At 60.7% G+C, this 24,798-nt stretch overlaps 1 protein-coding gene across 1 annotated transcript; it reads right to left on the bottom strand.

Moving 5' to 3' along the window:
• Nucleotides 1-2,221: 2,221 nt before the first annotated feature.
• Nucleotides 2,222-24,187, bottom strand: ATP1A2 (ATPase Na+/K+ transporting subunit alpha 2). Its single transcript, XM_032845613.1, has 23 exons — nt 24,053-24,187; nt 19,456-19,560; nt 19,209-19,268; nt 17,720-17,923; nt 17,133-17,246; nt 16,741-16,875; nt 15,921-16,038; nt 13,887-14,155; nt 12,882-13,080; nt 12,665-12,774; nt 12,377-12,511; nt 11,658-11,847; nt 11,380-11,555; nt 7,745-7,881; nt 7,135-7,285; nt 6,865-7,033; nt 6,497-6,651; nt 6,152-6,275; nt 5,822-5,967; nt 5,524-5,654; nt 3,350-3,451; nt 3,146-3,237; nt 2,222-2,285 (listed from the first exon to the last, which is right to left on the bottom strand). Exons 1-23 carry the CDS (start codon nt 24,062-24,064, stop codon nt 2,257-2,259), a joined length of 3,063 nt encoding a protein of 1,020 aa, XP_032701504.1. The 5' UTR covers nt 24,065-24,187; the 3' UTR covers nt 2,222-2,256.
• Nucleotides 24,188-24,798: the final 611 nt, after the last annotated feature.

Genomic DNA, 24,798 nt, shown 5'->3' with positions numbered 1-24,798 from the left:
CCGCCTGCACTCAGACTCTTAGTCGGGGCCTGACCTTGGGGCGGGAGGGGGCCTCAGCCCACCGTCTTCTTCCCCCACCCCTCTGATTAAGAGTGGCCCGATTCCTGTCTGGAACAGAAAAAACAGAAGTGGCCTTAAGGATGTGGGCTCAGATGGACTCCCCAGTCCGTCCCTGTTCAGCACAGACCTTTGTGGCTCTCGAGGGCAGGCTCTGCCTCAAGGAAGGAGGCCTCTACTCTGTCTTCTTCCCCTCTGGCTTTCTCCCCGCCCGACGATAACATCAGCCCCCCAGATCATCCCCCTTCCTCTCCCCATCTCCTTCCCACACTTTGCGGCTTCCTCCTGGAGCCGAGTCTCACCACAGCTCACCACATGTTTAATCCTACATTCCGGGACGGGGGCAAGTGTTTAGGCTCGAAATCTGAATTACAGAAGGGATTTCTTTTTCATAACGAAATGCAACTTTATTATTTTCAAGTCCGTAGGTAGTACCGCAAACTAGTGCCCTCTAAAAGGTCTCCTGGTAAAGGTCCTGCAAATGTGTGTCTCACCGACACGGGAGAACCGATGGTGATTAGCCCATGCACGTGCTACCTCTACGTAGATACTCCTAAAGTGCTTCAGAAGTGTTTAGGAGGACTAAATGTGCCAGCCCTAGCCATGCGGTTTAATGCTTCTAATTTGCTAAACAAATACCGTGTTTTCTTTTTTTCGATTGTGCAAAGATAAGCTTTGTCCATAGTCAACACATCTCAACTTAATCGGCCCGAAGGAACATGGTTTCTCATTTAGTTTCCCGAGCCCAAAGCAACGACTCACTCATTTCAAAGTCCTTCTGATAAAGTACCAGTGGAGGGAGGTGAGAGCCAGGCGGGAGGGCCCTCCCGGGCCTCCTTCCTTTCTGTCTTAGGTCTTCTGGCTTCCCCCGGTGGCACTCTCGCTGGGCCCACCTGGGGGTGTCTTTCCCAGTGCCATCTGGGCCAGGCTTAGGGAAGGGGCAGGGCTGCCTGCAGAGCAAACCTGCTAGGCAGGGAGCCGGCAAGGGAAGGCGGAGGGTCTCCCGCGGGAACCTGAAACCAACTGATCACTAACACGAAGGGCCTTTGTCTGCCTGGGAGGACCAACCCTCCTCACGTTCGCGCTCTCGCTGCCCAGAGGGTCTGACCACGCCCCTGACCCGAGCTGATTCTGGACGTCCCTGGGCAGCAGGAAGGTTCCGGAAGCTTCCTCCATCCTAGTTCCAGCTGACAGCCAGGCAGCTCCTGGAATGACTCAGGTTCATCGGGAGGAACCCAAAGGGGAAGGGGTGGTGGGGGCAGGGAAAGGACTGGCCGCTGCCCTCTGGGAACAAGACGGGGCTTCGGAGGACTTAGCGTTCTGGAGGGCGGGGTGTCACCAGGCGCAAGGGACTGAGTGTACCAGAGCCTCTGTGACACCTGGGCCTCAAGGCCCGGACAACACAAAGCAGGGGCGGTGGGGATTGCAAGCTGCCGGGGTGGAGGACCCAGGGGAGCTCCTGGATTGCTCTGGCCTGCTCTGCGGACACTTGAGTTTGGCCTACTGGCGGGAGTTTCTGAAAGGCAGGACCCAGGGCTGGAGACCACACATCTTGTCCTGTCCTTGGCTCGCTCCTCCCCAGCTCCCTTGGCTGTGTCAGTCCTCGGCCTCCCACTCCCCTGCCTCCCACTCCCCTGCCCTCTTGCCTCTAGACGTTCCCATCCGGGCTTGCCTGGGGCTGCCGCCTTCTGCGCAGCTTCCCTTTCCGGCCCCGCGCCTAGCGCTCACCAGGAGGAGCTGTGTCTGGGCAGAGCAGGGGGGAGCAGGGGCAGGGTCGGGCAGGAAGCAGAGGAGAGGTGGGGTGACCGCAGGGTAAGGCCGGAGAGGTGAAAGGACCTGGGTGATCTGAGAGTCCCTTGCTCCTGGTTGAGACAGGTCCCTGCCTTTGGGTGTTGGTCTGTTCCAGCGGGAGGTGGGTGTGCAGGGGCAGACAGTGGGTGGTGGGTGCTGGGGTGACCCTCAGTTCCTCGGAAGAAGTGGACAGGGTGCAGCCGGAGCTGGGAAGGACCCCAGCATGCGGTGTGTCTCCGATTGTTCTCAGTTGGGTCCGCAAGGCAATGGCTTAGCTTACTCACCCTCTCCTCCGAGTGGCCTCTCTACCCCTCCCCGACCCTCCCCCAGCACCCTGTCTGCTCTGCATCACCATCCCCGCACCACCTCCAGGCGTCCTGGCGCGGAGCCTGGTCTTCCTTGGACAGCTCAGTAGTAGGTCTCCTTCTCCACCCAGCCTGTGGGAGAGATGGGGAGGGGGGCAAGGCGTGAGCTCGTGGGGGGCAGAGATCCATCTCTGCGAGCTGGAGGGCAAATCGGGGTGAGAGGGAGGGGAGGAAGCCGGGGGACTGGGGCCACGGGTTAGGGGAAAGGAGAGACGTGTTTAGCACAGTGCGGGCGTCCCAGAGTGGGCTCGAGGGGAGAGGCGGGGGTTAGGTGGTGACAGGACTGTCTCAAGGGGCAACCGCCCGTGGTGGTTGTGCCGAGACGTGTATGGGGTTGATGGCTCATGATTTTTCAGAATCAGGAATAGGATTTTATGTGAGAGCCCCTAAGTTTTAGTTATTGGACCAGTTACAAAACACAGCCACGCAATAAAGGGCGGACGGAACCAAACAATATGCACGGGGCCATATTTGGCTTGCCGGCCATCCGTTTTCAACTTCCAGTAAGGGGTCAACAGTGCTTGTTGGAAAAAAACAAAAGCAAACTTGGTCATTGCCTAGGAATCAGGAAGCCTGGGTTCTAGAAGCTGTTCTGCTCCTCCTTGCTTTGTAACCCCAAGCCAATAAAGTCACCTCTGCACCTCTCCGTTTCTGTAAGATGTGGAGGGGGGACGAGGTGACCTGGGCCCACCGAATTCTGTGTCTTATGATTCGGGTGGGAGGAGGGGCCTGAATGCCCCTGTGTGTTGGGGTCCCAGGTTGGTGGGAAAGGGGCAGGGTCAGGGCTCCGAGGACCTGGGGCCCCCGGATCTGGGGTGGGGGCATGGGGAGGAGGAGCAAGGAGCCACATGTGGAAGGGTTAGGTGCGGAGCCCTGGGGGGTGGACAGCAGTGGGGAGCACTGGCGGGGTGCCCGGGGGCGGGGGCACTTACCCCCAGGGTACCGTCTCAGGATGAGCTTCCGGACCTCATCATAGATGAAGATGAGGAGGCTGTAGGGGAAGGCGCAGAACCACCAGGTGACCCTGCATCAAACAGAAACAGGAGCGTGTCGGGGGTGCCGCACGGTGGGGACAGAGAACTGGGTCTGAAGACCAGAAGCTGGGGCCTAGCAGGGCCTGGGAAGGACACACTCACTTGAGCGGGTACATGCGGAGGGCCACGCCCATGCCCGGGCAGTAGGACAGGAAGGCCGCCAGCGCCGTCTCCTCCAGCAGCCCGAAAATCAGAATCTTGTTCCTAGAAAGGCAAAGAAAGGAGGGTAGGTGGTGTGGAAAGCGGGGGGCTGAGGGGGGAAAATCCAGGGAGGCCCCTGGTGGCGAAGGTGCCTGGGGCGGTCTTCAAACCCCCTCTTCTGCTGCTACACGTAACCAGAGTATATTTCCTTCACTTTTTCTGCCGACTGATCTCACCTCCTATAACACAGATACTCGTCTAGTAAATAAATGTTTCTAATGTGTTGGCTGACGTGCCCTGGGCTGGAGATGCTGCGGTCAGCACACACTTCCTTCCCGGGTCGTGGGGCCGCCCTCCCGCGGTGCACGGACTTGCTATGACTCCAGGCCTGTGGTCTGTGTTCAGCGCGTGCCATCTGCCCAGCAAGGTGCTCAGAGAGCCTGTGTGTGTCCCACACGTTCCCAGGGTCTCCCCGGCCCTGGTCGTTGTGGGTTGTCGATACTCAATAGAGGAGAATGTTTGTCAAGCGCTTAGCGGAGAGGAAGCTGTCCACTCCCTGGAAATTAAATGCTGGATGTGCATCCACGACCTCAGACCCGAAAAGCAAGACAGAGCAAGGGTCTGAAAGCAGCTTCTGGAGTCAGACAGGCAGAATCTAGCCGCAGCTCTGCCCCTTGCTAGCTTTGGGCTGCAAGCCATGTTTCTGCACCTCTCTGAGCCCCGTGGTCTTCCCTGTGAGCTGGAGAGGTTACCGGTATACCCTGGGCTTGCTGGGAACAGAATGGGAGGTAAAGCGTGGAACGTTCTGGAACGTGCAGAGTGCTTGGTTGAGTTACTACTTGACCCGTGTACAACCTTGCACACTGCATACCTTTATAGTTTATGCCAATAGCTCCCAAACTTTCCACTCACTAAAGGACCCACTCGATTCTCTGATAAAGACCCCATTTTAATTGATTGTAGTCTTTTCAGCTATATTTGTTCTAAGTAATGAATATCATTTCTCTATTTAAAATTGGAAACATCCGCCTTCCCAACAGAGCTGCGTGCTAGCGTGCCGTCGCGGTCCTTCACACCAATGGTTCTGCCTCTGAGTGACACTTGAGTAAGCCCTGCGGCCTTACTCGGTGGCTCATTTCTATAAAGCGTGGGAGCCTTGCAGACAGCGGCTCTGAGGCCCCCTGGCCCAGGGCCTGAGGTGGGGCGCTGCTGGCCAGTGGCTGTTGGCGTCCTCAGGACCCCTTTCGTCTTCCACTGGCTTCACAGAGACCTGGAGTTAGCACTAACCGCCGTCCGCGCTGCGGTCACCGAGCCATCGCCAAGCACCGACAGGGGCCAGACCCTGACAGGCAAGCCACCCTGTGCTGTCTCCAGGAGCTGGGGCGCTAGAAGCAGACCCGCGTGAACCCTAACAGCTGGGTGACCCCAGGGACCTCATGTAACCTCTTTGGGGTCTCTGGTCCAGAAAAGGAAAGCAGTTCCCAACCCACAGAGCTGTTGTGAGGTTAAATGTGCGTGCGGGCCACAGCACGATGACTGGCCCGTGGTAACACACACTCTAAGACGGCTCCGAGCCCGCCCCTGAGCAACTCCCAACCTCTCGGGGAGGATCACATACTGCCAGGCCGGGGCCCGTGCTACAAGCTGGAGCACAGCGCACCTGTGCTGTGGGCCTTAGGGCCGGGCAGAGGGTGCTGTTGGAGTGTGAGATGGAGGACAGAGGGAGGAGGGAAGATGGGAGGAGAGAAGGGAGGAAGAAGAAGGGAGGGAGGAGGGAAGGGAGGAAGGAAGGAACAAGGGAAGGAGGGAGGAGGGGGGAGAAGAGGGAAGGAAAAGGAGGGAAGGAAGGGAGGAGGGAGGAGGACAGGGAAGAGGGAAGAAGGGGAGAAGTGTGGAAAGATGGAAAGGAAGGAAGAGGGAAGGAAACCTTAAAGCAGTAGATTAGGAGCAGAATTAAAACTCGTCAGAAATGGTGATCCGACCCCTTCCTCTTCAGACACCTGTTTCCGACGGCTGGACAGGTGTGGTCTGACACGCCCTCCTCCCTGATTGTGGGCGCAGGACGAGGGGCCCATGGCGGGGGTTGAGGGACCTCAGGGTGCTCTCTGCTGGGGGTGGGGGTTGGGGGCGCTCACTTCATGCCCTGTTGGAAGACTGAGTTGCGCCGGGTCTTGCAAATGATGAGGTCGGCCCACTGCACGACCACGATGCTGGCAAAGAAGGCCGTGTGGCACGTGAACTCCACCACCTTCCGCTGCTCGTAGGTCTGGGGGCAGATGGGGCCGTGTGAGAGGCGAAGGGAGGGGCGAGGGGGCAGCGTGCTGGGGGCACCCGTCAAACCCCTGGGCACGGGGTGCCTTAGCCCACAGCCCCAGTTGTCCCCCCCGGGCACTCCCACAGGAACGGAGCCCACCCCCCGGAGGCCCCACGCACCCACTCCTGCCCATAGCTGTCCTCCAGGTCGTTCATGGACCGGTCGTCCCAGTCCAGACGGATTCCCAGCAGCCGCGAGGGCAGGAAACCGTTCTCTGCCAGGATGACGAAGTAGGTGAAGAAGCCGCCCAGGGCTTGGATCATCCCTGTGGGGAGCGGGCGGGAGGCCGGCACGGTCAGAGGGGGCGCACTCGCCAGCGACGGCCATCCTGGCTCCTCCGTGGGGGGCTGACCCCTGGCCTGGGATTTCACCGGGGCTCATCCCTCCGTCAGCTGGACAGAGAGCTCTCTCGGCCGCGCCCCAGCCCCGGCCCCAGGGCCCCACCTCACCAATCTGTCCGTAGGCCATGCTGATGAGCCTCTCGTTCACCAGCTTGTCTGTCTGGGGGTTCCTCGGCTGTCGCTTCATGATGTCACTCTCCGCGGCCTCGTAGGCCAAGGAGATGGCGGGGACCTGTGTGCGGGGCATGTGGGGGGAGGAGGGCAGTGGAAAGGAGCGACAGGTGCAGAGGACGGTCCGCGGGGAGGAATCTTTGATGCAATCAGCGCACGTTACTAAGACCCTGTTATGGCCCCGGACTCTCTGGGGCTTCTGTTCCCTCAACTGTCGCAGCCTGGCCGGTTCCCCCGGCCACCCGCCTCCACCCCCCGTGCCTCTCCGAGCCCAGGCCTCACCATGTCGGTGCCCAGGTCGATGCAGAGGATGGTCACGGTGCCCAGCGGCAGGGGGATGTTGGCGATGATGAACAGCAGAAAGGGCGTGATCTCGGGGATGTTGCTGGTCAGGGTGTAGGCGATGGACTTCTTCAGGTTGTCGAAGATCAGGCGGCCTGGGGGAGGTTTGGTGGCATCAGGAGATGGGAGGTTCCCTCCCCAGCCCAAGCCCTGGAGCGTGGCTGCCCGTGCTCCCCAGAGAGGGAGACCCCGTGTTCGAGGGAAGCCAAAGCCAGTGGCAGGTGCCCGGGATCCTGAGTTGGCTCTGCGTTGGGGGAAAGGCCCGGGAAGCTGTCCCAGATGCCACCCCGGCCCGCGGGGCCCCTCACCCTCCTCCACGCCCGTGACGATGGAGGCAAAGTTGTCGTCCAGCAGGATCATGTCGGCGGCCTGCTTGGACACGTCGGAGCCCGAGATGCCCATGGCGATGCCGATGTCCGCCTTCTTCAGCGCGGGGGAGTCGTTCACGCCGTCCCCGGTCACTGCCACGATGGCCCCCTGCACGAGGACGCAGCCAGATGGGAGGAGGAAACCCGTGCAGGCCCGGGCCAACCCGCCTGGCCCGCGCCGGCCCGGCCCCGCACCCCCGTCCCGCTCACCTGCCGCTGGCAGCCCTCCACGATGATGAGCTTCTGCTGCGGGGACGTGCGCGCGAACACGATCTCCGTGTGGTTCTTGAGGACCTCGTCCAGCTGCTCCGACGTCATGTCCTTCAGGTCCGAGCCGTGCACCACGCACGCCTTGGCTTCTCTGGACGGTGGGGGCGGAGGCGGGTGACTCCTTGCCGCCCCTGTCCCCCGCTGCCGAGCCGCACGGTCCCAGGGCTGTGGCCCTCCTCACCCTGTCCCCGTGGCCTGTGTGTCCCATCTCTGTCTTTGAGGAAGGACAGCCTCACCCAGCACAGTCAGTGCTAGGCCACACGCTGCTTTTCTTACCCATGCCTTACCCCGGAGCCACCGCACGGGGGGATGGTTCCCTAAATTTGTAGTTGGGAGGATGGCGGCTCAGGACAGTAATATGACACCTCTGTTGCACAGTGAGTGGGTGGCACAGCATGGACACCCTCGGGACTGAGGAGCCGGCCGCTGAGGTGTCACGGGAAGGGCTGCAGGGTCCCAGAGGGGCTCTCCGATGGCCCCTCCCCCCGGGGCCCTCGAACATCCTGTGGGACGGGTTGGTTGGGGACAGGGGGCCCCATGGAGGCCGCACCTGGGGTTGACCTGGCTGACGGGAATGTTGAGCCGGGCCGCGATGTCCTCCACAGTCTCGTTGCCTTCTGATATGATGCCCACACCTTTGGCGATGGCCTTGGCTGTGATGGGGTGGTCCCCGGTCACCATGATCACCTGGCAGCCAGGAGAAAAGAGAAAAGAAAAGTGGTATTAACACCCCCTCCCCATCCTTTCCTTTCCCAAAGTCAGAGAAAGCCAGATCCCCCCGACGCTGGGACTGATGGATCCCAGCCAAGATGGCAGAACTGTGTGTGTGTGTGTGTGTGTGTGTGTGTGACTCTGTGTGTGTGTGTGTGAGTCTGTGTGTGTGTGTGTGTGTCTGTGTGTGTGTGTGAGAGTACGTGAGTGTGAGAGTGTGTGAGAGTGTGTGTGTGTCTGAGTGGGTGACAAGCTGTATGCAGGGGATCAGGGACACTTTGCTTCCGTGGAGAAAGCCTCCGTGATGAGTAACAAATGGACGAGGGGCTCTTGGAAGAGGCCCCTCAGAGACCGGGTTTCATGGGCTGCGAGGCTGTCGCAGCTGGAAGGACCCCTCACTGACCAGTGAGGGACGAAGGCTTAGAAAGGGCCCATGACCCTCTCAAGGTTACTGGAGCCGGGAGCAGGACACATTTCCTTAGTGTCCACTCTGGTTGCTGGGGCCATCCAGCTGGTCAGAGTAGGGACGAAGGGGACATGGCCCCCGCCTCCAGCCCCCGGCCTTCCACCACCTGTTTAGCTGCCTCCGACATGCCTTCTCCATGTGGGAAGAAGGCGGTTCTTGCAGCACAGATGGAGGCTGGTGGGGAGGGCGGTCGGCACCTGAGAGGTGGTTAAAGGGATCTGTCGGGGCGCCTGGGTGGCTCAGTGGGTTAAGCCTCTGCCTTTGGCTCAGGTCATGATCTCAGGGTCCTGGGATCGAGCCCCGCATCGGGCTCTCTGCTCAGCGGGGAGCCTGCTTCCCTCTCTCTCTCCGCCTGCCTCTCTGCCTACTTGTGATCTCTGTCTGTCAAATAAATAAATAAAATCTTAAAGAAAAAAAAAGGCTGTCTGTCACGAGCGTGGGTTGGTCAGAGGAAGAAGCCTCGCACAGCTACCAAGGAGAAAGTCCTTCAAGGCCACCGCCACCACCCCACGGAACCTGCCGCCCAAAGGCCACATGGGCCCCCACTGAAGACAGAAGCATCTTTGCAGCCCTCATCCTGCTCGACCCCTCAGTACTTGGCACTGCCCACCAGCCCCTCCTTGAAGCCGGCCAGCTTGGTCCGCGCGGACGCTGACTCTCCCGGTTCCCCTTCCCACTTCTTCCCGCTCGTTCCTGCCTCTTCTGAGCGGCCGCCCGCTGGAAGGGACGGCGGTGCAGCGGGACGGCGGGCCTAAGCTTGAACACCGGCCCTCCCCGGCTGTGGCACCCGTCTTTTCACCGAGTCTCGGTCCCAGGAGGGGACGAGCCCCACCTTCCAAGGCTGTCGTGAGGAGTAAATGGCACGGAGGTGGACACTCGGTAGACGTGAGCTGTGACTTCCCCCTCCCCCTCCTGCCCCGCTCCTCTCTCTCTACTTGCCCCAAGACTGGTGGCCCCGCTTTCATCCGGGCCCCCCTCCCTGATCCGGGTTCGCTAGTGGGTCTTGAACGGCACTCGTGTGCGGAGGGGACTCGCGCTCTCTGGTCCTGGACTTCTGTCCTGGGCTCGAAGCTGATGCTTTCGCTGGGATGTGTCTCCCTGGGTGTCCAACCGAGGCGCCCAGCAGAAGGTCAGAGCTGAGCTCACGGTCCGCTCCCACCACGCTGCCGGGCCTGCCCCTGCCCCCAGCTCGGCTCTGTCCTCTGGGGCGTTCCAACCCTTTGTCCCTGCATCTCCCTCACTGACCATGTCCAGCTCGGTCACCGTGTTCCCGAAGTGTTTCTTAGATGTGACTCCTGGCCTCCATCCTTTGTCACCGCCCTGGTTTGTGTCCTCGCCTGGACCAGCGCCACAGACCCTCCCGCTGCCTCCTCACCTCCAGCCCTTCTCGTGATCCAGGCCCTCCTCCACCCAGGTGGCCTCCTGAAAGCAGGCTCTGTCCCCAAGTCAGGCATTCAGGCCAAGCCCTTCCAGCTGGCCCTGGCCGGAAGTGCCAGTGTCCGTCCCCAGTGCTCCTGAGCCTCCTGCCCCCCACGCACCTGCACCCCCTCCCCCCGTCTCACCCCGTCAGGACACGCACTGTCCCTGACCTTGACAGCCCTCCTCTCCCCGCCTTACAAAACACTCCCGGCCTTCGAGGCCCAGATTGAATATCCCGTGCTCTGTAAAACTTGTCCAGTTCTCTGAGGCAGACTTAGCTGCTCCTGCTCTGAGTTCCCTGGAGGAACGGTCCCCACACCCCGGGATAGTTTTGATCGCGGCAAGAGGCAGCCGGACGGGTTGGAACACGGCTTTCCGGACGGCTGACCCTGCTTCACATGCCTGATCCGCCCCTTATGGGCAGGTTTATTTTGGGAAAGCGACTTACCCACTCTGAGGCTCAGCTGGTTTTATTTTTAAGTGGGGGTGATGACGCCTACCTCAGCGACAGAGTGGCTGGGACGGAGAAATCCCTTACACACACACGTCTACACACAAGCGCTTCGGTGTGTGAGGAAATGGCAGGCTGCCTTAGTTCAAATCCCGGCCCGACCACTTACGAGCCTGTCGCGTTGTGCCTCAGTTACCCTCTTCTGTGAAAAGGGAAAATACCGGAGCTTCCTCGCCGGGCCGTTGTGCAGATTACCTGAACTCCTGCAGCCTGGGTGCCGAGCACGGCGCCTGACTCCTGCGACTGGCTGCTCATGGGATGAGAGCCTCTGGCCCGGAGCAGGGGCTCACAGCCCTAGCTAGCAGGTTGTTCTGTGATTAAGTGTGGAGACGTTTGTTTCCCTGAGTGCCCGCGAGCCCCAGAGGACAGGCACCACGTCTCCTTCGTCTTAGCAGCCCCTGGCCCTTAGCGGACAGGCAGCTCGAGCTGATGCCGGGAGACGAGGAGCTGGCCACGTCCCTGTGCCTGGCCACGGGATGGCCATGGCCACGGGATGGCCACGGCCACGGCCATGGGGACGGGGTGGAGCGTGCCCTGAAGCAGGAAAGGAGGCTCCAAGATGGACAGGGTTTATGTCTGTTTGTTGAACTCGGGCACCTTGAACAGTGCCTGGGCCACAGGCGGCAAACGATGGTTGGTTAACGAATGAAGGACAAATGTGCCACTGAGGCAGGAGCAGCCACCAAGGAGCAATGACAGGTGGACACAAGGACCTAGGAGAGGTGTGCTTGGGGGATGAGGACCGGAGCCTGCTGGGGGGCGAGTGGGTTCAGACAAGAGCCTGCTCATTGCACCCCCAGTGGTAGAGATCGGATGCTATTCGGGAAGGTGGGACAAACAGATCTCCAAGACCCAAGTGCCAGGTCGGCCCGAGAGCAGAATGGAATGAGTGGGGGAGAGGATGTGCCTGGTCGCTGACGGAAAGGGACCCAGACAAGAGCTCCAGGCGGGGCTGACCTTTCCTTGCAGAGGGAGGTGGCCATGAGGGGTCTGGCATCTGCAAGGCAGGAGCCCCTGCCGTCCTTTGACCTTTAGCACCAGGGAAGGGAGGGTGGGAGGGGGGAGGCCAGGCCTGTACCTTGATGCCCGCACTGCGGCATTTGCCCACGGCGTCCGGCACGGCAGCCCGGGGAGGGTCGATCATGGACATGAGCCCCACGAAGCAGAGCTTCTCCGTGGGGAAGTTCAGCTCGTCCGTGTCAAACTTGAAGCCGCGCGGAAACTTCCCAGAGGGCAAATTCAGCTGACAAAACCCTGACACGGGCAGGAGGGAAGAGTGAGCCCAGCACAGGGTGGGGGGCTGCCCGAGTGCCCCCAACGCCCCCGCCCTGGGGCAGCCCTGCTCCTGCCTCTCACCCAGCACGCGTTCCCCCAGCCCGCCCAGCTCCATGTAGGCGTTCTGAAAGGCGTCCTGCATCTCCTTGTCCAGAGGGATCTCCTTGCCCTGCACCAGGATGGTGGAGCAGCGGTCCAGGATGCGCTCCGGGGCCCCCTTCATCACCAGCACGTGGCTCTGGGGGCTGTCCTCTCGCTCGTGGATGGACAGCTGGAGAGCAGACAAGCAGTCACGGAGGGGGCCTGCCAAGGAGACCTTCCTGACGCACAGCCCCCGTCCGTCAGCTATCGTCGACGGAGGGAAAGCCTGTGCGTGTAAAGGGCAGTGTGGGTCACAAATATTGACCACAGTGACAGGGGCTGGGTGGCTTTCTCGCCAGCGCCCCACAGTCGTGCTGGCCTCAGCGTGCTTACACACGACACGGCTGAGGATGCTTTCTTGGTTTAGCAGATGCCTGCCATCCAGGGGCATCCCAAGGACATTTCAGAAGTGTGGTTCACCCCCACAGCTGGAAGGGATGGGAGGCTGAGGCAGGAGTGGGGAAGGCGACCGGGTATATCAAGGGATGGAGGTTTGGAAGTTGGGGGGGGTCCTTGCAACCAGACATGTAGTCACCCCAGTTTTCCTGGGCAATGAGGCAGGGGGAGGGGCATGGCCCTCAGATGCCCCCCTCCTAGGTTTTGAGCTCCCCCTCACTTTGGCCCTTTCCCCCACCCTTGTCCCGGCGTGGCTGCCAGACCTGGTACTTGTTGGTGGAATTGAAAGGGATCTCCGCCACCTTGGGGTTTCTGTCCCTCATCTTCCGCACGGAGCCGCAGGACAGCTCGATGCACTTGAGCAGGGCTGACTCGGAGGCGTCGCCAGCCGTGTCCCGCTGACGGAGGAGAACTCAGTGTCACACGGGCAGGGGGGCAGTGGGAGACCGGGGGAGGGGGGCACTGGAGCCCCCGAGGCTGCCAGGGTGTGCAGGAGGGGGAGCTGGGTCCCGGCGAGGCAGGCAAGCCATGGACGTGCTGCTGACCCCCACCTTGGACACAGAGATGTTCTCCTGCCCGGCCTTGAAGACGGCACGGTTGCAGAGGCCGGCGATCCGAGACAGTGCCGTCCACGTGGGAGATCGTTTGTCGAAAGTGGCCCCTGGGAGGCAGTGGGGGAGAAGCAGGAGCACGGCTCCCCGTTAGAGCCCCTGTCCACCCCCACCCGCCCACCACCATGCCGGGGCCCCCTTGGAGAGCCCCAGTCACCGGACTGATCTTCCGTGGTGTCCGCTTCGTGGATCTGGTTGTCGAACCACATGTGGGCGACGGTCATGCGGTTCTGGGTGAGGGTGCCCGTCTTGTCGGAGCAGATGGTGGATGTGGAGCCGAGCGTCTCCACGGCCTCCAGGTTCTTCACCAGGCAGTTCTTACGCGCCATGCGCTTGGCTGTCAGGGTCAGACACACCTGGGAGAGAGAGGAGGGTGAGAGGTGCTAAGCCTGGAGCCGGAGGTGCCCATGACCTCACCCTGGACCAGGGCACGACCCCACCCTCCTTGATCCCGGTCAGCAAACACCGAGTGGGACCTATGTGTGGGTAGTGACTGCGCTCGATGTCGGACATGCTGAGCGAGATCGTGGGTGTGTATTCAGGTGAAAATTCCACCAGGGAATTGAAGATACACGACCAGAGCTCCAGAGCGGGCCGGCAGAGAGCTGGGCCAGGGGTGTGCGAGAACGGGCACGAGACTGGGGGGAGATGGGCTCACCCCAGGGGGCGGGGAGAGCAGAGCATGAGGCCTGTGAATCGGGGCTGGGGAGAGGAGGAGGAGATCCTGCGGGGGACAGAGGAGCAGAGGAGAACCAGAATAGGGACATGTCACCGTAATCGACGGAGGAGAGAATTCTAGGTGGGTGGACAGCCGTATCCGTTTCTCAGCAGAGTCAAGGAAGGGTTTGAGAGAAAAAGTCACTGGGTTTGCCAGTTAGTCATCAGTGACCTTTGAGGGAGGCTTTGCAGCCAGGGTGGCCGGGACGAGCTGCAGACGGCAGTGGACCGTGCATCGGACTGTGTGTTGCGGAAGGGGGCCGGGATGAGCTCCGGCAGAGAGACCGCGGGCCAAAGCGCAGCTCAGACTCTGAGCCGGGAATTAAGACTCTGACAGGTGATTTTAGGGGCAGGGAGCAAGTTGCTGAGCTACAGTAAACCTCAACTGCCTTTGAGGAAAGGGTAGCAAGACCTCCCACGGTGGCCCCTCGCCTGACCCACTCACGGTGACAGTGGCCAGCAGCCCCTCGGGCACATTGGCCACGATGATGCCGATGAGGAAGATGACAGCCTCCAGCCAGCTGTAGCCCAGGATGAGGGAGAGCACGAAGAAAGAGACCCCCAGGAACACGGCCACCCCTGTGATCAGCTGGATGAAATGCTCGATCTCCATGGCGATGGGCGTCCGCCCCACCTCCAGGCCCGAGGCCAGGGTGGCTATGCGGCCCATCACTGTCCGGTCTCCCGTGGCGATCACGATGCCCCTGGCCGTGCCTGCAACACAGAGGGGACCCCTACTGCTTGGAAAAGGAAAACCACGGCAGAGTAAATGGGCCTCTGACCGGGGTCCCGGGGTCGGAGGCCGGACCTCCCCCAGGCACAGACCTCCAGGCCCGGACTCAGGCCACCACAACTCATTCCCTTGACACTTGGGCCTGACGAGAGATGTTGCAAATACACTCGGAATTCAGACCGGGGAGATGCCAGCCATGAAATACAAGTACGGAGTAGCTCCGTGCAATCAGCGCCCTTCTTGTGAGGACCCCGAAGGGTCTGAGGTCACGGATTTTCTGCGTGGACTTAAGATGTTCTTTCCCAGCCTTGGGCCCTGAGACCCCGCAGAAGAAACCAGGCAGGTGCTGAGCCCTTATGCAGACACTCGGGGCCGGGGGCCTGGGCGGGGGGAGTGTGGGATGAGGGAAAGACCGTGGATGTGAGAGCCGGCCAAACTGGGGTTTGCACCCTTGTTTGGACTCCCCTCACCCCCACGGGATTGCTTTCATCAGGAAACCAGAGAGGGCTGTGATATGCCTGGCCCACCCCTGGCGCATAGTAGGCACTCGGCAATGTCGGTTCTGCTCCTTTCTTCTCCTTTCCCCAAAGCTAGACTCAAAGAAAGTGATGCGAGTATTTTACAGGGCGTTTTTATACCAATGGTGGGAAATGTCCAGCGAATTTCAGAATCTCAGTACATTAACAGTTTAAGATACATAATGTGTGGTGATTTTCACTGTAACTGCAACTTGCTAAGGGAAAGGAACACCTGGTGAGGGGCGCCCTGGGGGCTCCGTCGGTTGAGTGTCTGACTCTCATGATCTTGGGGTCATGGGATCGAGCCCCGTGTCAGGCTCCACGCTCAGCGCAGAGTCTGCTTGAGATTCTCTCCCTCCCCACTGCCTCTCCCCTCCCCACATGCTCTCTCTCTAAAATAAGTAAATAAATCTTTAAAAAAAGGCTCATAAAATCTTTACAAAAATGCTCAGAGAGACATAACATGCCGAGAAGGAATGAGAATAGGGAAGGTAAAGGCGTGGAGGTGGGGCACGTGGCCTCCTCTGGCCCCAGTCCCAGGCCCGAGGTTTAGCCAGAACTCTCTCCCCACCAGCTCTCGCTGTCCGCCCCTCTCAAGGAGGCCCGGCCACAGAGGGCATGGATTATGGGCGGGCCTGGTCTCCTGTCCTTATGTGGTGGCAACCTGGGGAGCTCCTGCTGGCCCGTGTTCACCTGGCCTGAGCCTCCCCAGCCTGGTCACTGGTCAAAGTGAGGCCAGAGAAGCAGCTAGACCCGGTGTCAGGAGAAACGGAAGGAATCAGTCAAACCAAAGACTTCTGGGAGTCAAGAGGCGTGTGTGTGTGTGTGTGTGTGTTGTGTATTGTGTGTGTTTGTGTCTGTGTGCCTATGTGTTGTGAGTTTTGTGTATCGTGTGTGTGTACTGCATGTGCGTAGTGTGTGTGTGTGCGTGTGTGTGTACGTGTGCATGCGTGGAGGTCTTAGCCCAGCATCTGAAGGCTTTGGGGTCTGCTCAGTCTTGGCGTAGACGGAACACAGATCTTCCCGGGGGGAGGTACCTTCCACGGAGTCGGGCCACCCCAGCCAATTATATTCAGGCCCCCCGGTCCCTCGGTCCCCTCCCCTGGCCTTGGGCAGGACATCGGACACGTAAGCACAGCCACAGTCCCCCGCGCTGCCTGGGGATTCGGGAGTTCGGCTCTTCCTTCCCCTGGGCAGTGAGGGGGCTCCCCGGGGGCCGGCCGCTCACCTTCCACGCAGTTGGTGGAGAAGAAGCAGATGTTGCGGGTCTCCAAGGGGTTCTCATGGGTGAACTCGGGGGAGCGGGTCTGGGGCTCGGACTCGCCCGTTAGGGATGAGTTATCCACCTGGGGAGGAAGCAGGTGTGTGGTCATCGGACGGGAAGGCACGTGGGTGCCCACACAGTTGTCCCCCGGCTCCGACCACGCTCCGCCTCCATGACACGAGGGACAGAATTACACTCATGCTCATCATGTATTTATAGCATTACTCAGCCATTGTCCCTGCTCTGGTTTGGTGTCCTGGCTGTCCCTGACCTCTTATGTGACCTTGGGCTAGTGACCTAACCAACGAAATCACCATTCACTCATCTATAAAGTGGGGAAGGTCAGGGGCATGTCTGCATTATACAACCCCGGCGCGGGGGTGAGCCGAGGTCTCTAACTCAAGAGTCTGAGAAAGTAGGGCTGTCTGGGGGGGTGCACGGCGCTGTCTGTGGCCACCTAGGACAGCACAGCACAGCACGATGTCACTGTTCTTGCAGAGTGACACGAGACAGCTCTGGGAGGCATACAGAGCAACTGACACAGTAATAACCACTACGCGATCACCGCAAAGTGGACGTCAAAGATGTACCCGGGGCACAGGGCACGCCCAGCACACAGACACGAGGACATAATCCGCAAACAGTCTGTGGGAGACGAAGTTGGGCTGGGCCGCGTGGGGGGCAGGCGCTGACACTGGACCTGGGCTTCCCAGGCTTGCAGCCTCTGACTGGACCTCTCTCAGCTCCGTGGAGCGGGCCAGCTGCCCCGGGACGGCCGCCTCACCTTGCAGCCGTGAGAAGAGATGATCCGGAGGTCCGCGGGTACGCGGTCCCCGCCCTTCACCTCCACCAGGTCCCCCACCACGACCTCCTCTGCGTTGATCTGCATCTTCTCTCCTTCCCGCACCACCAGGGCTTGCTGGGGGGTGGGAGGGGGATGGGCACCTCAGGAATGGCTCGTCCCTCTGCCACCATCCTCCACTGCTGGCCTCCCACCTCTCCCAACCCTCCAGGAGGACGCCTGTGCCCCCTAGGCTCTACAACTGGGCCGTGTGTGGAGAACGGGAGGCTGGTTTCTGCCCACGCCTCCATCTCAGAGCACAAGGAACTCAGGAGGGGGAACTGGACTCCCCCAGAAACCTTGTGCCCCAGCCCGGAGCCCTGCCCGCTGTGTACCTGTGGCACCATGTTCTTGAAGGAATCCATGATCTTGGAGCTCTTGGCTTCCTGATAGTAGGAGAAGCAGCCGGTGACGATGACCACGGCTGCCAGCACCACGCCCAGGTAGAGCTGGTAAAGAGGAAAGGGTGAGGCCGCGGCCCTTCTCCCCGCCCTAGAGGGGCAGCTGCCCCTCAGATGGCTGTTTGGTGACTTTGTCTGCAACTGGGAGCGACAATGTCAGAGGAGAGCCCTTCCCCCCAACCTCGCCTTCAGTCTCCTGGGAAAGGGAAGGGGCAGGAGAAATTGCAGGGCATTCCCAGGACTCGGGCTTCTCAGGGGGAGCCCCACAGAGCCAGACAAGCTCAGCTAGGGGTGCGGGAACAGGGAGGGTCCGTCTCGGGATTGCCTGCGTGTGCGCGTGCGCGCGTGTGTGTTGGGAGGTGCTTAGCGACACGCGGAGAAGCCTCATCCCTTCACAGCCTGAAAAGCAGTGAGGCCCGTGGGACTGCGAGGTCGGCTCTGGCCCCCTCCCCCCAGCTGTCCTGCGACCTGGACCGGAGGGCAGGTCCCGAGCAGGTGCGGGGGGAGGCGCGCCCGCTCACGTTGTCGTTGGATGGTTCGTCCTCCATGGCGGCCTGGATGCCGTAGGCCAGGAAGCAGAGGATGGCCCCGATCCACAGCAAGATGGAGAAACCCCCAAAGAGCTGGCGGCAGAACTTGACCCACTCGGGGGTTGTCGGGGGCGGGGTGAGGGCGTTGGGTCCGTCCCGGGCCAGAATGTCCTGGGCCCGCTGGTTGGTGAGGCCCTGAGAGAGGCGGGGAGAGGAGTGTGAGCGCGTGTCCGGAGCCGTGCACTCCCCCGGCTTCCCACCGGCTCCCTGGCCTGGGAACAGCCGTTTGGAGACAGAAATGCCACCTGGCAGGAGGGGGGTGCCATCGGGAGAGGCCACACCGAGGAGGTGGCATTTGCAACGGGTGTGGGAGGCCCTGTGGCCCCACCTGCGGCCATCGTCCTGGGGTGGAGACACCTGTGGGTTAGGGCCTCAGTGTCTCCTCCAGTGGCACCTCGGCAAGGCTCCCCGGAAGACGGGCCCCTTTCCAGCAAGAATTCGAGAAGAGACCCACACGGGGGGCCTCCAGTTCTCAGAGCTCTGGTGAGTCTGCCCCCTTCCCCGGGGAGCCGGCCGGGGCGCGGTGCAGATGTTCCCTGCGGGGCCCAGCCTGGCTGTGGAGCTACACTCCGCGTGCGCATGGGAATGCTGGTCCACGTTCTCTTCTAGACCGTGAGCTCCTCGAGGGCAGAGGTCACTTCATTACCTTTCTCTCCATCCACTCACTTATTTAAGAAACGTGCATCGAATGCCCGGTACATTCTGGGCCGTTGTCAGCTCTGGGGACCCGGAGGAGGACAAACCCATGAAGTCTCTGCCTCATGGAGCTTATGACCCAGTGACGTGACGCATGATAAGTAGCTGTCACTGCCAGATCATTAAGGAAAACAGGGTACAGTCAAGGACCGGGGAGCAGAGAATTTTCAAAAGAGGAGTCAGGGAGGGCCTGCAGGAGGAGGTGTGCACCCATGGTGGTTTTGCCTGATGCTGTATTTATTTATTTGATGGGCGTGTTCACCTGACTGTGACACTTCCTACTTATTTCTGTGATGGTGGGAAGCTCGTCCCCCTCCCCGAGTCTCCCTGCAATAATGGACGGGTGCATGACCCCCATGTCACAGGTGTCGTGAGGGTCAGGGAAGTGTTCATAAAGCACCCATCACACACAGCACGCACAGTGGGGCGCACAGTAGGGCTACCGTGACACTGGGGGGTTACCTCACTATTTCGCAGGTGTCGCTTCCCTGGGACGTGTGTCACCAGTGCTGCTTGTGCAGCTGAGTACGGGGCCCGGCTTCCAGGTACTCAGGAGAAGGTTGTTAACTAAGAAGTCGGGGATCTGGGTTCTAGGCCTGGCTCTGCCCCAGCTAGTCACGCATCTGTGGGCCTATTTCCTCGCGGGTGCAGGGGGCGTGATTATCCATCCAGGTGCTGTGTGGCTCTCTCAGGTCTCGGGCACCCCCGCGGCCCCCCGACTCACCTTGGATAGGTCCACTTGGTATTTGCGGCCCAGCTCATCCAAGGACAGCTTGTGGTCGTCCTGCGAAGGGAAGTCGGGTCACTCTGGGGCAGGAGGCTGGGCACTGCGTCTGGGATGCGTGTGAGGACAGAGGGGCCCGGGGCTGAGGCAAAGGGCGCAGGTGGGAGGGGCGGCATGGCTTCTCCGAGGGTGCCGGGCTGCGGGGACCCCGTTTTCCACAACCTGCGGGTCGGGCTGGGGCGCTCACCATGGCCACCTCCTTCTTCAGCTCGTCAAGCTCCTTCTCTTTCTGCTTCTTCTTGCCGCCCCCATTCTCCGCGGTGGTGGCTGCTGGCGAGTACTCGCGGCCGGCCTGCAGGGGTGGGGAGGGAGAGCCCGGAGAGTCAGGGAGGCTACTATGTTCACCCTGGACAGGCCAGGAGGGCAGGCACTGGGCTGGGGGTGGTGGATGCAAGGCCCGTGATGGGCCCAGGGGAGGAAAGGGTGGGGGGCCCAGGCCCTCAGTTTGCAAACTGGTCGCAAGGCCATGGGCTCTGAGCTGGAATTCCAGGGAAGGCCAAGGGCCTCAGGACACAGGCCCCCATTCTTGGCTGTTTACCTTTGGGCTTCTGCTAAGATTTTGTGTGTTGAGAAAACTTTGCAGCTAAGTTCTAAAAAACCGAAAACTTTAAAGACCATCAGCTTACACTATCCAGAATTCTGGAAGGCGGTGGCCAGGGTTGGGGGCATCCCAACACCTCGGCCACTTAGAGAGCAGTGGAGACAGCTGCGAACCTGGGGGAGGCAGAGTGTCTGGGGAGGCAGGGGTCAGGCCAGGGAAGACACCCTTCTCGTTGGCCAGCCGGCCCGCTCCTGGGCAAGGGGGGATTTGCACAACTTGAGGCCCCAAGGCACAACTGGGTAAGAAGGGAACTGGGCCGCATTTGTCCAAAATAGAGGAATATGTACTAAAATGCGTGTATTCTCAGGTTCTGGCATGCCTGGGGCCTCTCGTGAGATCAGGTGAGCATTTTCCCTGGAGCCTTGTGAGGCCCTGGGTTCCCTTCCTCTTCTCTGCCTGTGGTCCCCTCACCTCCGCCAGGCTGCCGGGGGTCACAGGGAACCTCTGGGGAACGGGGTGGGAAGTTTCTCCTTCCAGGGGGTGAGGGGTGGGGCTGGTTGGGGTACTCGTGGGGGAGGGGTTGGGCAGGGCCTGGGGGGGCCATGACAACACCTTCTCACTCCCTGTCCACCCCCCACACCCCTCAGGGCGTCGTGTCATTGTCAGCAATGGGCCGGATCTCTGTCCCCAAGGCCACGTGTAGCTTTCAGGAGCGAGCCTCTCTACACTGTGGTGTATCTCATTTCTTCGTGAAGACACGAAGTCCTCTTCGTGAGGACACCTGGGAGGCACCTGGGAGGTGCAGTCAGTTAAGTGTCTGACTCTGGGTTTCCGCTCAGGTCGTGATCTCAGGGTCTTGAGATCAAGCCCTATGTGGGGCTTGGCGCTCGGCACAGAGGCTACCTAAGACTATCTCCCTCTGCCGCTCCCCCAGCAAAAACCAACAAATAAATCTTAAAAAAAAAAAAAAAAAAAGCCTGGACACCTGGATGGGATCTACAGCCAACTTATTTGTCCTTCTTTACAGGATAGTGTGCATTTTTTATAAAAGTAGACTTTTCTTTTCAAGACAGTTTGAGGCTCTCCGCAAAACTGAGCAGAAAGTACGGCGAGTTCTCATATCCCCCCACCCCCATATGTCACTCCCATCGTCAACATCCACCCCACCAAGTGGTGCTTTTGTGGCAGTCATGAACCTGTGCTAACACATCAGGGTCACCCCGAGTCCACAGTGGCCGTGAGGGCTCCCTCGTGGCAGCATCCACTCTGAGGGTTTGGACAAATGCAAACTGACTTGTATCTACCACGACTCCATCCAGAGTGGAGTCACTGCATAAACTCCTGTGCTCTGGGATGACGCATTTTTTCCCCATCCAAGAGTCAAGTGCGATCCCAGAATGTGGCAGCTGTCCTCACCCTACGAGGTCATGAGTCCAGCACCTGGAGAGGTCTGACCGGTGAGATCAGGAACAGGGTGCGGGGCTCGGTGAGACATGGACCCCATTGTTCCCTAGACCCGCAACCTTGCATTTGTTTCCATAGAGAGCACCCACGGATCGCAGGTACCTGTGGCTTCCTGAAGGCTGGCCATCTTGGGGAGACGGAAGCAGCCCAACAGAAGGAGGGGGAAAGGCTCCTGGGGTTCTCCGTCTCCCTCTCCAGGAGCCCTAAGAAGGCCCCTTTAATCACATGGATTGAAATGCTTTGGGTTCACCGAGTCTCTCCTTGGTGGAACAGAAACCCAGAGGGCATGAAAAGCCGCAAAGGGACCGGAGGCAAGAAATTAGGCTGGACCGGCTTCAAGGTGACCCTCCAGAGCTTCAGGGGCAGGAATGGGGCCTGGGCATACAGAGGGTGGGGGGTGGGGCGGGGAGGGGGGCGGCTGGGGCTGGGGCTGGGGCCGAACCCAGATAATTTCTGTACATTCTGACGTGCAATAAAGATTGTGAAAATTAGAACCAAATCGCCAGCCCATACGCTTGGGGAAGGAGGCACCGCGGCCGACCTTGCTGCTCCCTATGGCATCCCTTCCCCTGCGCGCCCACCCTGTTCTCCCCAAGGCCAGCACAGAGCTTGGGACACGCTGCCCCTTCCCCCTCCTGTCCTGGCAAGGATCTCAGGCTCTGCAGCCAGGAGCCTGCGGAGATCTGGGGCCAGCGGGCTGCCCAGGCAAGAAAGAAAGAGAGGAAGCAAGGACCCCCCCCATGCCCCCCCAACCACGAGTCCCCCTCTCCGGGTCTTGAATGCTGAAGGAGAACAGAGAGTTCTTTCTGAGAGAGCCAGAGGCTGGGACAGAGTGGGGGCAGCTGGAAATGAGCCACGCTCCCCCCACCGCAGCCTCGTGGTGGCAGCTGGAGCGGGCTGGGCTCCCTCCCACTAGGGCCATCCCTTCCCCCAGCTCCCACACTGCCCTTCTTGGCCACAGGGTGCAGGGTGACAGTTGGACCTCGCTTTGTAGTGCAGATGTAGGGGAAAGGGACAGAGCAGGGGTGCAGACCAAGCAGGGGTGCAGACCAGCTGCTTTCATTTTCCAGAGCTCTCCGGGCAGTTTGAACTCCAAGCTCCAGCCCTAAGACAACCCCCTCCCCCCACTTTTCCTGCAGTGTCTCCATCCAGGCAGAACCAGATCCACTTCTCAACCTGCCATTGCTTACACACAGCCCCTGGGGTGGGGGTCTGGGGGCTTCGGGGTTGTCGGTGGGAAGGAAGGACCGGGGGAAGCAGAGACCCAGGCAGCTGGGGTCCCAGGACAAAGTAAAGGCCAAATTGCTTCCCGAGCAGGACCTCGTGAGCTGGTGAGCTGCGCCGCCCCTGTTCTCTGCACTCCCGGTTGGGGGAAGAGGGCGGCCTGGCCCTCCTCCGAGTCCCGAGTCCCGCGCGCGGCAGAACCAGAGATGCCGGGGTTTAGCTGAGGGTCCTAAGAGGCCCTATCTTCCCATGGGGGTGACTTCTTCCTTCGTGAAGCCCACGCACAGAGCACAGACCCTCACTCCTCCGCAGGGACATCATGCAGGGACATCGGGGCTCGCCCCTTTTGAGGGCTTGCGGGCTCGCGGATTGGCCTGCCTGAGTCCCACACACGTGCTCAGCCTGGAGTATCTGCATCAGCTCCGGCCTATGGAGAACACGTGTGTCGCAGGCACATGTACACACACACACACACACACACACACACACACGCACACACTCACACACCCCAGTTCTATTTATAGCTCCTACCCCAGCGCAGGAACCCTGGTGTCCAAGCTCGGAGTTTTCCCAGCTGCTAAACTCAGTGCAATAACACGTCCCTGCCTGACCCCTTCCTGGGCCCAGAAACTCCCCCACAGCTCCCGACAGGCACCCCCTTTCCCCAGTCCCTCCCGTGTGCTCCCCAGCCTCCTTCCCTCCGCAGGCACTCCACAAAAGGAAAGCAGCCCGGAGCAGGGTGTAAGGGACTGGATGACTTTTCTCCATATGGAAAATTCATTTCCAAGAATCCAGAGCCCTGTCCCTGCCCTCCCCCCACCCCCACTCCACAGTTGTTAATCTTCCCCTTGGCATTCCCAGTGCTGCAGAATGCCACGGGCAGGGGTGGGCTGAGAGGGTGCAGGCGGCTCTCACCAGCCGCTGGGAAACGCTCACAGCCCAGGGCCGGGGAGGTTGACGATGCCACCAAGGCATCAGGAGGGGCGCTGGGCTGGGACTGGGGGGCACATTGCTCTTCTGCCCCACGACCCTCCTGGCTGCTGGCTCTCGGGGCGCCGAGAGCTGGTGTCAGAACCGCTTGGTGACTTGGGAGCCATGCTCCCGGCCGCTCCAAACTCAAACTGGACCCCCATCTTCTCAGGCTGGGACTGCCAGAGGAATGGCTCTTTTTGGGGAGTGGCAAAGGCAGGAGCATGAACAGGGCCAGGCTCCCCTCGGCTGGCATGGTTGGAGGTGCGGTGAGGGAGGGTCTGTCTGGGATGGGGGAGACACAGGGATGGAGGGGCGGGGTAGGGTGGAGGGCGGTGGGGCTCATCCCGGGGAGTGGGGAAGCAGAGCGCACGTGGGCACCTGTGCGCTGTGGACCCCTGGGCCGAGCACGCTTCTGTAGCCGGGAGACTCTCAGTCCAAGTTCATGTTGCCCCAGAGCCTGGCGTCTCTCTGCTCCTCCCTTCAGTCCCCTCCCCACCCCATCCTGCTCTCCCCCAGCCTCCCTCACCCTCCAGAGAGCCCTCCTCCGCCCTACAGAGCAGCCCCTCTTTTTGGAGATACTCACCCCACGGCCCATCTTGGGGCAGAGTGGCTGAGGGAACCTGGACTGGGCAGGTCACCGGGAGGATCCCCAGCCCACACCTCTGGTCTGATATGGCCAGAGACCCCGGCAAACAGAGCCGGCGGCGAGCAACAGGGTAGCTTTAAATAGGTCCTGCTCCCCCTCTCCCCCGCCTTCCCCTCCTCGGGAAAGAAACGTTTGTTGAAACAGGATCCCTGAGGACTCCTCCCCTCCCGCCCCTTAAGCAACAGGCGGGTGGACCATGGACAGTCCATTTGTCCTGCTGTGTGCTCCCCTCATCTCCCCTCATCCACCCCTGGCCCATGGCAGCCACGACTCAGAGAGGCGAGCGGCAAGGCTGGGGCTGGAACTGTGCTCCTTGGGGATGGGCTGACGGGGGACAGTCCCCACAGCATCCCGGGATGCCAGAGGCTGTGTGGTCCCGGCCTTTCTCTGGTTTCCTGATGGGGAAACTGAGACCCCGAGAGACAAACAACTTGAGCAGATAAAACAGAACCAGAATTCAGGGCTCCTGACTCCCAACCTCCCAGAGAAAGAAGCAGAGAAGTGGGGAAACAGAAACCAGAAGAAGCAGTCAGCCTGGGAACCCAGGGCCACCCTTGCATAGGAGGCACCCAGAGGGACCCTGGTGAGAGCTAAGGGTGGCTCGAGAGACAGCACGAGGTCTGGAGGTGGAGGGGGAAGGGAGTCCACAAGCCTCCAGGTGAAGCATGTCCTGAGAACAGGAC

The sequence above is a fragment of the Lontra canadensis genome, unplaced genomic scaffold (assembly GCF_010015895.1).
Source record: "Lontra canadensis isolate GAN:19392208 unplaced genomic scaffold, GSC_riverotter_1.0 scaffold168, whole genome shotgun sequence".
Lineage (NCBI taxonomy): Eukaryota > Metazoa > Chordata > Mammalia > Carnivora > Mustelidae > Lontra > Lontra canadensis.
The sequence above is the reverse complement of the archived record's forward strand: the minus strand, read 5'-3'. Positions and strand labels throughout refer to the sequence as shown.

Coding starts and splice junctions, on each gene's coding strand:
- ATP1A2 (XM_032845613.1), bottom strand. Junction 6,652..6,864: donor CGTCACGGGCGTGGAGGAGG/GTGAGGGGCCCC, acceptor AACCTCCCCCAG/GCCGCCTGATCTTCGACAAC. Junction 6,276..6,496: donor TCGACCTGGGCACCGACATG/GTGAGGCCTGGG, acceptor CCCCGCACACAG/GTCCCCGCCATCTCCTTGGC.